The 13384-nt window shown below is 38.0% G+C and overlaps 1 protein-coding gene across 2 annotated transcripts in view; it reads right to left on the minus strand.

Annotated features, from left to right (window-relative positions):
- Positions 1-13384, minus strand: part of SPPL3 (signal peptide peptidase like 3) — a 134831-nt gene that overhangs the window by 9074 nt on the left and 112373 nt on the right. For both annotated transcript variants that reach the window (XM_027577460.2, XM_027577461.2), the window contains exons 3-6: positions 13120-13208; positions 6042-6161; positions 5230-5308; positions 4205-4317 (exon numbers count right to left, since the gene is read on the minus strand). In XM_027577460.2, the coding sequence (XP_027433261.2) occupies positions 4205-4317; positions 5230-5308; positions 6042-6161; positions 13120-13208 (401 nt within the window). The remainder of the gene's footprint in view (positions 1-4204; positions 4318-5229; positions 5309-6041; positions 6162-13119; positions 13209-13384) is intronic.

A 13384-nucleotide genomic window follows, 5' to 3' on the forward strand; every position in this document is an offset into this window, starting at 1 on the left:
GTATGTGTCTCAGATGGCTGGGTAAATCAGTGTATTTTGAAAAGAATGTCACCTTCCAATGAAATTCCAAAATTTCTTTTTTAGTTACATACTACTAGAAAATAGGTATTTTTCTGTTCTTTGCAATGCTTGGGAAGAGTAGAGATGAGAGTATAAACAACACGTTGTTTGCTGCTTCGAGAGGTTATCTTTTTGGGTCAGCAGGTTGGTAAACTTAAAACCCTTAGGTTTAACCTATAAATAGTATCATGTGTGTCTGGACACATGAATAAAGAGTTCCATGAAAGCAGAGCCACCAAAAGTAAGTGGGGTCATAAAGAACCTCAGAGGGGGCTGAGAGACTTCAAGTTTAATACCATCTGTCGTCATCTGGACTTTGAGTCTGCCAGCTTTGAGACTTATCAGTCTGGTTAGGTGATGACTGTCTTATATTACTCTAGTCAAAACAGTGGCACCTGAAGCTTTTGTCGTCTCATTTAACATAATCTTTGTATAGGGAGATCATTTATGTGTAATATTTATGGGACTGGGCTCTTTCATTTAAGGACATCAGCATAAAACACTTTCTTTTAAGAGTATATAGCTAACAGTCCTCCAGTCATTTTTTTTTTTTTTTTTAAGATTTTATTTATTTGACAGAGACACAGCGAGAGAGGGAACACAAGCAAGGGGAGTGGGAGAGGGAGAAGCAGGCCCCCCGCCGAGCAGGGAGCCCGATGCGGGGCTCGATCCCAAGACCCTGGGATCAAGACCCGAGCCGAAGGCAGACGCTCAACGACTGAGCCACCCAGGCGCCCCTCCTCCAGTCATTTTAAATGGACTGAAATAATCTGGTTTAGATATTAACCAACCAGCGTTTCTAAACAGTTTTTGTTCAGAAGTAGTAGAGGAGAAATATCTGTGCCGCTTGTTTCCTCATCAGGAAGCACTGGTTTAGGTGAGGTTAAAGGATATAATCATAAAAGCAGCTATGAGGCTGATTTGGATTAATATTTACCAGCCCTACTCCAATCATTATCATGACTAAGACTCCTTAATTTTCTATAACACAGATTTAAAAAGAGATTAGGCTCTATTAAAGTCTTTCAAAATGACCTATACGCTTTGGGGCACCTGGGTGGTTCAGTCGGTTAAGCGTCTACCTTCAGCTCAGGTCATGATCCCAGGGTCCTGAGATCGAGCCCCGCATCAGGCTCCCTGCTCCAGGGAGTCTGCTTCTCCCTCTCCCTCTGCTCCGGCACTCTCTCTCTCAAATAAATAAATAAAAAAAAAATGACCTATATGCTTTTAGGTTAAGTCATTATGAAGAAATCAAGAGTTAATCTCAGGAAAACTCAAATGGACACACTGGTATTTATCAATAATGCCTAGTATATAAAAATAGGCATTCACTCTTCTACTGTAAGCTGGGCAAGCAACTTGCATGACTTTAGATGTAATTTCTTTTTCTCAAACTTATTCTTTATCAACCTCCAATCCGTAGGAATACTGAAAGCACTGATACTCAATTTGGGAAAATGAATAGTGCTGGTAACCACTTAAAGACACTGCATACTTCAGGATGCTTATACACATTCCAAAGCAAATGATCACAGAAATGTTTTTTACAAGGCAATTTAAGAAGCTAAAACAAGTGACCAAACCTGTCAGAAATCAGCGAATGTGAATACCATACGGTCAGGCATTGGTGATTTTGACTCTGCCTTCCATTCCAACTCATTAAAGATCTCTATATAAACCTAAGAGGTAATTTGATCTGCAACCTCAAGGAACTACTTTTGAGTTTCAATAGGTTGGTATATGGTAGGCACTCAAAAAAAGCAACGAACAACTATGACAATAAATATATACAAATTATTTATAAAATTATAAATATATAATTTATATTTTATGACAACCACTCACCTGTTCTCCATTGCTGTAATTCTTATTTTTTTAAAAAATATTTTTTGCTGAAGAAGTTTATCAGATATTTGTATGGTTTACAATTTGAAAAGTCCTTTCTCCATAATTATCACCTTGGGTTAAAATAATGTGCCATTTTAATATAGCTTTACAGAGCTCTCAATCCCCTTGATAGCCTGTTCCATCATAATATTCCATTTCACCATTTAAATTGGCACACATAAATTTCAAATCCCTGAACTAGTCAAAGGAAATTATGAGGGAAAAAAAAAAATCCCTTGAAACAAAAGGGTAAGTTTTTAGTTTCCTCAAGGTTTAAACTTACTTCCTTATCAAGGTTGTATTACTGATTCTGGATTGCATACACACATGTGCAGACAGTTTAAAATCCTTTTTGTCAAATTCTATCTGATTCGACCATGAGCAGAACATTGTGACACAAATGTTTGCTACTCCTGAACTTGAGGCGCGGACAGGGAGCATCCTCTGGGTGGCTCTGTGCTTAGATGACACTGAGTGACATTTCTACCATAGCTGAGTCATCCTCAGAGCTTCGAGGACACAGTGCCTTAGTGAACAGGAGCCTCTAAAGAGCCCTGTTTCCAAAGTCTTGATTAGCCTTGTGTTCACTTGGAATGGATAACAGGAATAAGTGCAATCTATAACCATCATCTGACTTTCAAATTCCTCCCTTAAATATTCCTTAGATAGTATTACAAATTGTATAAAACTGTCTTTTGTATTTTAACTTCCTTCTCTTCTGAAACACCAGAAGAAAGGAAAAAGTGAACAGACCTTGTAGGGCAGAGCAGTTAGATAAAGCTTCTTGAGATCAGGAAAGTGAACTGTGAAAATGAAAGTAAGGACTGAATGAAAAAGGAGGTGGAGAGGCTTACGTGGTCTTTAAGAAAAGTTTTAAAATGTCTTAAGGGAGAGAAAAGAATAATGGGGGATTTTTGGAAATGTCCCTCCAAGATACTCTGATGAGAAGTATGAAATATACACAAGAGTTCTGTGACTGGGTAAGGGACTTCTCTGAACCTGTTTCCTCTTCTGTCAAGTGGGAACAACAGACGTAGCTACTTCAAAGACTTTTCAGGATTAAATGAGATAATCCATGTAAACATCCAGGAAAGTGCCCAATGCATAGCACTCAATAAATGTTATTAGCTCCTCCTGCCATTCTTAGTTCATCCTGACCATCATCATCAACAAAGAGGGATTCTCATGCGCTACAGGCAGGAGTGTAAACTGCTACCGCCTTTCTGAAAGGCAGTACAGTAATAGAGAAAAAAAACCTTTTTTTTAATACAAAAATCCTCTGATCTAGGAATTTCCTATCTAGGAACTCATCCACAGAAATAATCATATTAACTAATCTGACATGTGTATCCAGAGGTGGAACAAGAATGTTTACCTCAGGGTTATTTATAACGAAGATTAAAAGCAATCTAAGGGTCCAGCAATAGTTAAGTAACATACAATGGAATACTCTGGAATTAAGAAGGATATGCTATATCTTTATGTAATGATATAGACATGTATTTATATCATTACATAAAAAGTCTATCGTATGTAACACATGTATGACATATATTCCACATATATATTTATATATAATGTTATAGTATTATTCCATTTATGTAAGATAGTCTCCACAAAAACGTGTACATGAATGTTCATAGCAGCACTATTCATAACAGCCAAAAAAGCGGAATCAACTGATGAATGGATAAATAAAAGTGGCATAGCTATGCAACTGAGTATTATTGGCCAGAGAAAGAAATGGAAGTACCAATTCAGGTTATACCATGAGTGAACCTTGAAAATATCATGCTAAGTGAAAGAAGGCAGACACACAGGTCATATAATGTATGATTTTATGTGCAATGTTCAGAAGAGGCAGATCCATAGAGAAAGTAGATTAGTGGATGCCTGGGGCTCCGGTGGGGGAATGGGGAGTGACTGCTGGGTATGGGGTTTTGGAGGGTGGGTGATGAAAATACTCCAAAATTGTAGCGATGGTTGCACAACTCTGAATATTTAAAAACCACTGAATTGTACACTTATACACTTGTGCATTATTCCTCAAAAAGCTGTTATTCAAAAATATCTTTTAAAAATATCTTAAGAATGTGCCTAAAAATAAAAAACTCAGCAATATGTAATACTGCCTAAGGACACCTAATATTCACAGTAATCAGAGGAAATATTACTAAAACACAGAAAGCAAAGGAAGAGAGGACAAATTTAACTGTATAAACTACATTAAAACTTCAACCTTTCACATGTTACTCACCATCCATGAGAAGCCAATGGCCAGTGAGAACCCAAATAAGGACAAGCATGACAGACAGAGAGAATGATAGTAATTCAGCAGCAGTGAAACGCCCACAGCAACCAAAGGAAATCCTGGAAAACACACATCATTTATTGGACTAATAGGCAATACATTACATTTCAATAACCAAACTCTACCTTGGTCCTTCATGATCAGAGCTCATGATGACCAGATGAGAATAGCAGGCAATACCCAGACACCCGGAATTCAAAAATACCCAAACCTCCTTGGAGTAAGCTACAGAAACGCAGAGGAATTAATTATATTTCTGCACCCATCTGATATTATACTTTTTATCCCAAATTATCAGCATGGATGTTTAGAAGTTAAAGTGACAACACCAATCTTTGGAGAATTAAGTACAGTATAGGGGAAGTTCTGTTTTTATGAGGAAAACAAAATGAGGAAATACTGACCGTCAATTCACTGGGCAATGATGAATACACATAAAATGGGCAATAACTCTATTTCGTTATCACTAATTCCTGGGAAAATCAGCTGCCCCAAGCGACTGGTTTCCTAAGTGCATACAGCGTCTCTGTTAGCACAGCATTTTGTTTCCATGGAGCAATGGCTTTAGGAGTTAAGGTGTGAAAGGTGTGAACCTAAGTGGCTAGTATATATTCTAGGTCACCAAAGATGAAAGGCAAAGAATGTCTAAGTCAACCACTATTTTCACATCCCATTAACTCCCTAGTAAAGGAACGAAAGCATTGCTTCAAAATAAAACTGCTCATCTTTCAATAATCTAAGCAGGAAGCATATTTCAACAACTCAGACTTCCTAAGATTTGTTTACATTTCCTCTGCCATGAAAAGGTCATACTTCCCAGTCTTAAAGATCAAACATCTCCCCCCTTCCTAATCTTCTGGCATTTGTGTGTTCTGGTCAATACCAGAAATTTAGACTCCTAACAATGCTATCAAGTGTAAGATAAAAACATATACAAATTAATAATTTAGAGGAAAATCCCAAGTCCTTACTTATTCTGAGGTGAACAGGGTCTTGTTAAATACTGGCACATCGGGAGGAGGAGGAAAGCAAAAGCTATTGTTGCAAGAACTAGAGAAAGAAAATATATGGTTAAGGTTTGTTTATTTTCAACAACCATAAGAAAAATGGCATGATTTATGGAAACACTGATAGCCCAGAAAACTTTTCTCAACAAGTAGATGCAATTAATTAACTAGAGACAAAAAAAAAGTCTTCTGTTAGCACTGTACGGATAGTCTTGAGAAGAAAGAAGTACCTGATTTGAAGTAGGGGAGGCAGAGCCATCTAGGGTTTCTCATTCTCTTCTATCTTAATACGAAAAGAGAAACAGCGGGCCAGGGGATGATCTGACATGTCCAGCATTTTGCTGATGTTTTATACACTTCCATCACCTCTTGGCTTAAAAACTGATCAAGGGGCTGACAGTCAAATTACTTTGATTAGTTATCAACTGTGTCTGTCTACAGAAACATCAGTGCAGGTTACAAATGACCACTCTGCCACACTGGATCTTCTGGTAAACCTCCCAGACAAGGAGCCACAGTCACAGTGGTCCTACTCTGGTGTCATAAAGCCCACACATTTTCAAACCCTTGGTCTTTTGTTCAGGCTGTGCTGGCAGTCCCAAACTGATGATATATGTATCCAGTGGTTCAAGGAGAAGTGTGGGGAGAAAAAAACAGACTTAAGAAAAATGTGCATGGCATGGTATATAAATCTTAAGTTTTGAATGATGATTAAAAAGAGGTGAAAAAAATTCCTTTTAGGTTAATGTTTAAGAAGAGAGAAGAAACTCATTTACCTGCTGTACATATTGTAAAAACTACTTGAACTGAGTCAAAGAAGAAGAACATTACTAGGAGAGAGACAGATGCTCCAATTGGAAGGAACAGGGCCTGGGTAGAGTCAATAGTTTGGATACCTGAAAAAGAAAAAAGAACATATTAACGACTTAAGTAAAAGGCGCTGTGCCCATGTACTCCAGAGACTTTAACACTTCTAGGGTTAGTATATAAGATATAAATTATCTAGGTCCCCCGATTCTTTCCTTCCCACTGAGATTATGAACTCCTTGCTCTCCTCATGGTGCCTTCATTAGCTACCTCCTGGTGCTAACAATGGTTGACAGGGTGCCAAAAAAAAAAACAACACCCCAAAACAAACAAAAACAAAAAGAACATCAACAGCTAGTAAAAATTCAGATTAGTTGGGATGCCTGGGTGGCTCAGTCAATTAAGCGTTTGCCTTCTGCCTCTGGCTCAGGTCATGGTCCCAAGGTCCTGGGATCAAGCCCCGCCTCGGGCTCCTTGCTGGGCGGCAAGCCTGCTTCTCCCTCTCCCTCCCTCCACCTGCAGCTTGAGCTCTCTCTCTCTAAGAAATAAATAAAATCTTAAAAAAAAAATTCAGATTAGTCAACTTCTGTACATTTGTAGTCTCATTTGCAGGTCTGGTAAAAGAGATGGTTTAAATCCACTGACTAAAATCATTTCTCATCATCTACGGATTTATTCATGTTCACTCTTCCCCACTGTTGCTGAGGATCAACTCTGGGTGGAGTCGGGAAGTGGAGGGAATATGACATCTGAAAGCTGAAAATCAGAAAAATTATTTTAGGGCTCCTGGGTGGCTCAGTTGGTTAAGCGACTGCCTTCGGCTCAGGTCACGATCCTGGAGTCCCGGGATCGAGTCCCGCATCGGGCTCCCTGCTGAGCAGGGAGTCTGCTTCTCCTTCTGACCCTCCCCCCTCTCATGCTCTTATCTCATCCTCTCTCTCAAATAAATAAATAAATAAATAAAATATTTAAAAAATTATTTTAAGGAATAGGAGATAAATGGGAGAAAACAATTACTTGGGATACAGTAGGATTTAGCACGTTGGTTTTCAGTTCTTGGTTACTCATTAGAATCACCTGGAGAGCTGTAACAATTACAATGCTCAGGCCCAACCCCAGATCAATGAAACTGAAATCTCTGGGGGTTAGCAGGCCCAGCTAAAAACCCCCACAAGTTTGCATATAGAGTTGAGAAGCATTAATAAAATATTTGGTAGAGAAGAGAAACATGGCAAAATCTGATAACCACTGAATTAAAAAATTACTAATCTTGTGTGTAATCTACTTCCAAATTAACCCTGCTGAGATAAAAAGTTCTTGAGAGGAGTCAAAGAAAAAACATTCATATGAGCTATTATAAAGAAATATCAGAAGCCTCTCTTCATTAAATTAAGGCTATGAGTAAGATATAAGGTGACCAGGATGAACATAACTAGGCACAAAGGGTTGCAATTATCAACCAACGCTTAAAAACTGCTCTTTGGTATTGAAATTTACCTGTCCCAAGAAAGCTATTTAGGTATTTTAGTTAAATAAAATATTAAATATTTCTACAAAACAAAATTACTTCTTACTGGGTAGGTGGATGAGTCAAATAATTCACCTATGAATAGGACATTTCTTCTTTTTCTATTTATTTATTTGACAGAGAGAGACAGCAAGAGCGGGAACACAGGGAGAGGGAGCAGCAGGCTTCCCGCGGAGCAGGGAGTCCGATGTAGGGCTCGATCCCAGGACCCTGGGACCATGACCTGAGCTGAATGCTTAGCAACTGAGCCACCCAAGCGCCCCAGGGAGGAGTGATCTATGTGTCAAGACAGAGATGCTCTTAAGAAGATGGCTGACCAGAACTGCAAACTACTTCACTTGGCCCCTGGATCATTTGTGTATGGGGGGGTGGGTGGGTATCTTACTTAGAGTGAAGTGTCTTATGGACATTTATGAGACAAAACTCCATGAAATCTCTAATTGAATTTCACCTAATTGTTTTATTTGAGTGCTCTACACCAGGTCAAAGAACTACTAGAGGAAACTACAGATTTCAGGTGCCTTTCACAACAGAAAATAATGGTTTCTCAAATGAATAATTCTTATATGAGAAACAAATCTTAAAAAAAAATTGTAAATCTTAAAACACACATCCACACCCCCCTCTTTTGTAAAACAAAACATCATATAGTCTACAGATTAATTATATTGGTTTAAAATATGCACCAAAAATTTAAATGGCTGGCTAGAATTTAGTGAGTCAGGTATATGAGAAGTATTTGTTTAAAAAATCTAGGGCGCCTGGGTGGCTCAGTCGTTAAGTGTCTGCCCCCGGCTCAGGTCATGATCCCAGAGTCCTGGGATCGAGCCCCGCATTGGGCTTCCTGCTCCGCGGGAAGCCTGCTAAAAGCCTGCTTCTCCCTCTGCCTCTCACCCTGCTTATGGTTCCTTCTCTCGCTGTGTCTCTCTCTGTCAAATAAATAAATAAAATCTTTAAAAAAAAATCTAAATTTTAGAAGTTCAGTCTCCAATTAAGGTGCAAAACCGAATACAAAGAGCTTTTCTAGAATATTAGATAGAATGCACAGATTTTTGTTTTTTAAAAGTACAGATTTAAACCAAGAGGTATGAGACACTGCTTCCATTAGTTTTATATGCCCAAGGGAGTTTACCAAACAGCAATGTCACAGGGCAAGTGAAATTCCTTTAGTTGCTCACAATATGTTCCTGAAAAAAATGTATACAATTTTAATACTGTACTTCCTAAAGGTCTGGAGATAATGGTCCTGTAGGGGATGGAGCTAATTAATTAGAAATTTCTGCCAAATTTCAGTGACTTCAAAACAAAGCAAAGCAAAACAGAGTCGTCATAATTAGGAGTTACTCAAATGCAGTTGGCATTACCTTTAAAGCCAAAATTAACATCAGAAATAGGCACGGTTTTCTCTTCAAGGCGGACCCTAGAGATAAGGTACTTTAGGACAGTGGCAAGAAGCTGCTAAGAGATGGAGGGCAGTCGCAAAAAAAAAAAAAAAAAAAAAAGAACAAAAGAAAAACAGGCATGGTGATGGAAAATATTATCACTATCACTATCACTTCATTATACAGAGAAATTATTTTTAGCATTTAGTGAACAAGGCTATAGGCTAAATATAGGGTCATGAAATAGATACTGAAAAATATACACCAGCATTATTATTGATAATTACTAAGAAAGTTACCGATTTTGCACCTCCATGAAAGAAGCATGCTGAAATTTCCACTATTTACTGAGCACCTATTACACAGTAGGTAACATGAGGGCTTCAAAAATCTGTACAATCTTCACAGTTCAGATAAATTACATGGGAAGCCTGGTAAAGGACTTCAAGATGTCAGATATTGGGGGTAAGGGTGGGAGTTGTCCTTTTTTTAACCCACTTAATACTGATTAAATGAAGGACTGGTGTGCCAGGAGGAAAAATCTATAGATTTTTTGGGGCAGATATAGGGATGAGACAGGATTTAGAGCCAGGTTCACGAAAATCAGAGAGGACCTAGAGGGCACTCCCTCTTCCCCACTTTCTTTCTAACTCTTTTTATTGTAAAACACAACAAGCATACAGCAAAGTACATAAAACAAAAATGTAGAGTTCAGTCAATCAGGTAATACCACCCAGGTCAGGAAACCCTGCCAAGCCCAGAAGTCTTTCTTGTGCCCCTCCCAGTCCCTATTCTTTTCCCCAAAGGGAACTACTATCCTGGCTTTTATGATACTTTCTTCTTTTCTCTGTTTTATATGTTTTCTACTCAAGTGCACATCCTAAAATACTAATATTTATTTTGCCTATTTTTTGAGCTTATTTCATACACTGAATTACAGTAGCACGTATTTTTGTGTGTTTGGCTTTTTTTTTTTTTTTAAGGTTTTATTTATTTATTTGACAGAGACAGCGAGAGAGGGAACATAAGCAGGGGGAGTGGGAGAGGGAGAAGCGGGCCTCCCGCCGAGCAGGGAGCCCAATGCGGGGCTCGATCCCAGGACCCTGGGACCATGACCTGAGCCGAAGGCAGACGCTTAATGACTGAGCCACCCAGGTGCCCGTTTGGCTTCTTTTAACGCTCAACATTGTGAGCAGCATCCATGCTGTTTAGGTAACTGTATGTCACTCATTTTTGTGTCTTTTTCACAATTCTTTGATTCTTATTTATTTTGGGAGTAGGCAACTGCAACCTTTATTTTTAATTTTTTTTAAATTTTGCAACCTTTAAAAACAACTTCTACCTATTTACACTTTCTCCTTCAATCAGTTCAGAACACTCTTGCCAAAATCTGAACACTAAACTCATACCTTCCTTTCCTGAGAACTTCCCCGTAATTCTTCTACATTGTTATCATTCAGGACTTCAATCTCTTTAGCACCTACACAATCTCTTGTGTTTCTCTGTTCATCTTTCTGGCTGTTATTTCTTTGATTTTGATAAATGTACCCCATTTTCCATGCTGTCCCTTCAATCTGGAATGGTGTCATGCTCCATGATCAAGTACTGGCCTTCCCTGGTGCAACAGCCATTTCTTTCCTTGTGTTTTTCCTGATTATGTGGTAGTGGAATGTATTCTCTCCTAATCTGTGTCTATCCCTTCTCGTATCCACAGCCCAGATGAGGCACCAAGGAAACACATTTTATAGGATAATTCAGCACAACACAGGAGGTAGATTTAAGAAAATGACCATTTAAACAAACATCTACTACTCTTCAGAAGTCAGTGGTGAGAAATGAAACTGATGTCACCAGGTAACTTCCTTCCACTGTATGAACTGACCTAATCATTTATTTGAGGATAAAATTGTACTTAGACACACAGTGTCCATTTCTCTTAGGTTTCTGTGATTCAATGTACAATGGATTTATAATCTGGTTTAAATACATCATTTGCAATATATTCTACATAACACAGGACTTGTAAAGGAGTTTCAGTTGTATAAAGTGATTTGGCCTAAAATGTTGATAGAAGATAAATGCTATAAAATCATTTAACCTTAAAATCAGGTATTGACCCTGGGTTTTACCTGGTTCCTCCTAAGTTACAGGTATGGTATTTTACCTCATACAAGGATCATTGTCATAAGTTTAAGAAAAGACTCATATTTAAATGATTCTATTTGTAATGCCCACTTTACACTCCTGGGGACAACGAACACATTTAACTGGGTGAAAACCAGGCAAGTATAATTTGGCGGGAAGGGTAGTAATTAGAGAAACCGAGTGATCTCTTTTCAATTTAGCTTCTAAAATTCTCCATCAGTATTCTAACTTTACATTGGATCCTCAGTATCTCCTCCCCATTAGGGTGGTAACTTGAGGCTGTCCTGTAAGTCATGCTCATTCTCTCTGTGTCTGTTATCAGATGCTCTTCCCACCCAGATTGACTTCTCCCAGCAATCCAAGTTCACTGTTTCAAATTTCAGGTCAAACTCACCTTCTCTGGGAGGGGAGTCCCTTATTAAATTGACCTATGGTGGCTCACCCTGACTTGCCTTTCTTTTTACTCTCGGTGTACATGGATGTCAAATGAGTTCATCTCTAGTGCTTACTCTGATCTAGTGACATTAGATGTTTGTTCAGAAGTACTCTGAGGCTATGGTCAAAGGGTCTGTGAGAGAAAGTTCTTATTCCAGGGACGGGAAGTGGTATTTACTATCTCTGTCTTAGTACTTTATTAACGCCTTACAAAGTGTTTTGGCCACACTGCCTAGTGATAGCTTGGGTACCAGCTCTTGTGCTTTTTCAGCTTTCAAAATATCTAACAGAATATACAAAAAATATATATCTAATAAATTGCACGGTAGGAACCCAGTATCAAGCTCTTGATTATCAAATCAAGTCTCCTTATTTATAATTCAATTCCCCTTATAATAAGTATCACCATTTTCTATAACTCTACTGAGGCACAATATACATATGGCAAAATTTACCCATCTTAAGTGTCTAATACTTGCCAGGCAACTACAAATCCACTCTCTATCTCTCCATATTTGCCTTTTTGGAAATTTCATGTAAGTGGACTCACAGAATATGTAGTCTTTCCTGTCTGGCTTCTTAACATAATGTTTTGAGGTTCATACATGTTGTAGCATGTACATGTATCAGTACTTCATTCTCTTTAATGCTGAATAGTATTCCATTGTATGGATAGGCCATATTTTGTTTATCCATCAACTAGTTTATTATCTCTGAGTTGTGTTTCTACTTTTTGGCCATTATAAACAATGCTGCCAAACATTTGCCATCTAGCACACTTCTATTTCTTATAAAGCAAGCATTCTTTTTTTTTTTTGAGCTAAGTTTGATTTATTTTTTTTATTAACATACAATTTGTTATTTGTTTCAGGGGTACAGGTCTGTGATTCATCAGTCTTACACAATTCACAGCGCTCACCATAGCACATACCCTCCCCAGTGTCCATCACCCAGCCACCCCATCCCTCCCACCCCCCACCACTCAGCAACACTCAGTTTGTTTCCTGAGATTAAGAGTCTCTTATGGTTTGTCTCCCTCTCTGGTTTTGTCTTGTTTCATTTTTCCCTCCCTTCCCCTATGATCCTCTGTCTTGTTTCTCAAATTCCTCATATCAGTGATTAACTTATTTCATAAAGCAAGCATTCTTATAAAATCTTTACTATCAGAAGAGGTTGTCACAATAGTTTTACAAGTACTTCAAGTAACTATCTTCAAAGAATCCCTGAATGAATTTGTGATCAACACTTACAAAATTATCGACCTCACCAAAGGATTTAAATGAAATCATAAGCAGGCAGGATACCTACCTATCCTACTTGTTTTTAAGAAAATAATCTTAGCAGCAAGCTTTTAGGCATGAGTTAAAAGCAGTACACAAGAAATCACTGGTTTAGATTCAGAACATAAGAATTTTTACAAATTATGCCAATACAGATTAGATTTTATTATTATAACCAAACATAAATCTTTAAACCCAGTAAATTAACTGGGGTTATAGAAAGAATCTAATTAAGACCACTACATGTATTAAAGTTAACTGACATAAAATTCCTTACTATTATTGGTGCTGTTGCCATTGAAAGACCCAGAAGAACTGCTATTGTCTTTCTCCTTATCTTGATTTTCAAAGTCCATATTAAGGGACCTGTGGAAAAAATTATATAAGTTTTAATTTTGAAAGAAAGTAGGTCCAGAAAGTCAGTAATGAGACTATATTTTAATATGCTAAGGCATTAGGAACGATAGGAGAGGCTCTTTTGAACAACTGTGCAAAACAGTTTTTGTAGCCACATTTTGAAAAACAATCTACATTCCTTCTAA

This window comes from Zalophus californianus, chromosome 14, assembly GCF_009762305.2.
Source record: "Zalophus californianus isolate mZalCal1 chromosome 14, mZalCal1.pri.v2, whole genome shotgun sequence".
Classification (NCBI taxonomy): domain Eukaryota; kingdom Metazoa; phylum Chordata; class Mammalia; order Carnivora; family Otariidae; genus Zalophus; species Zalophus californianus.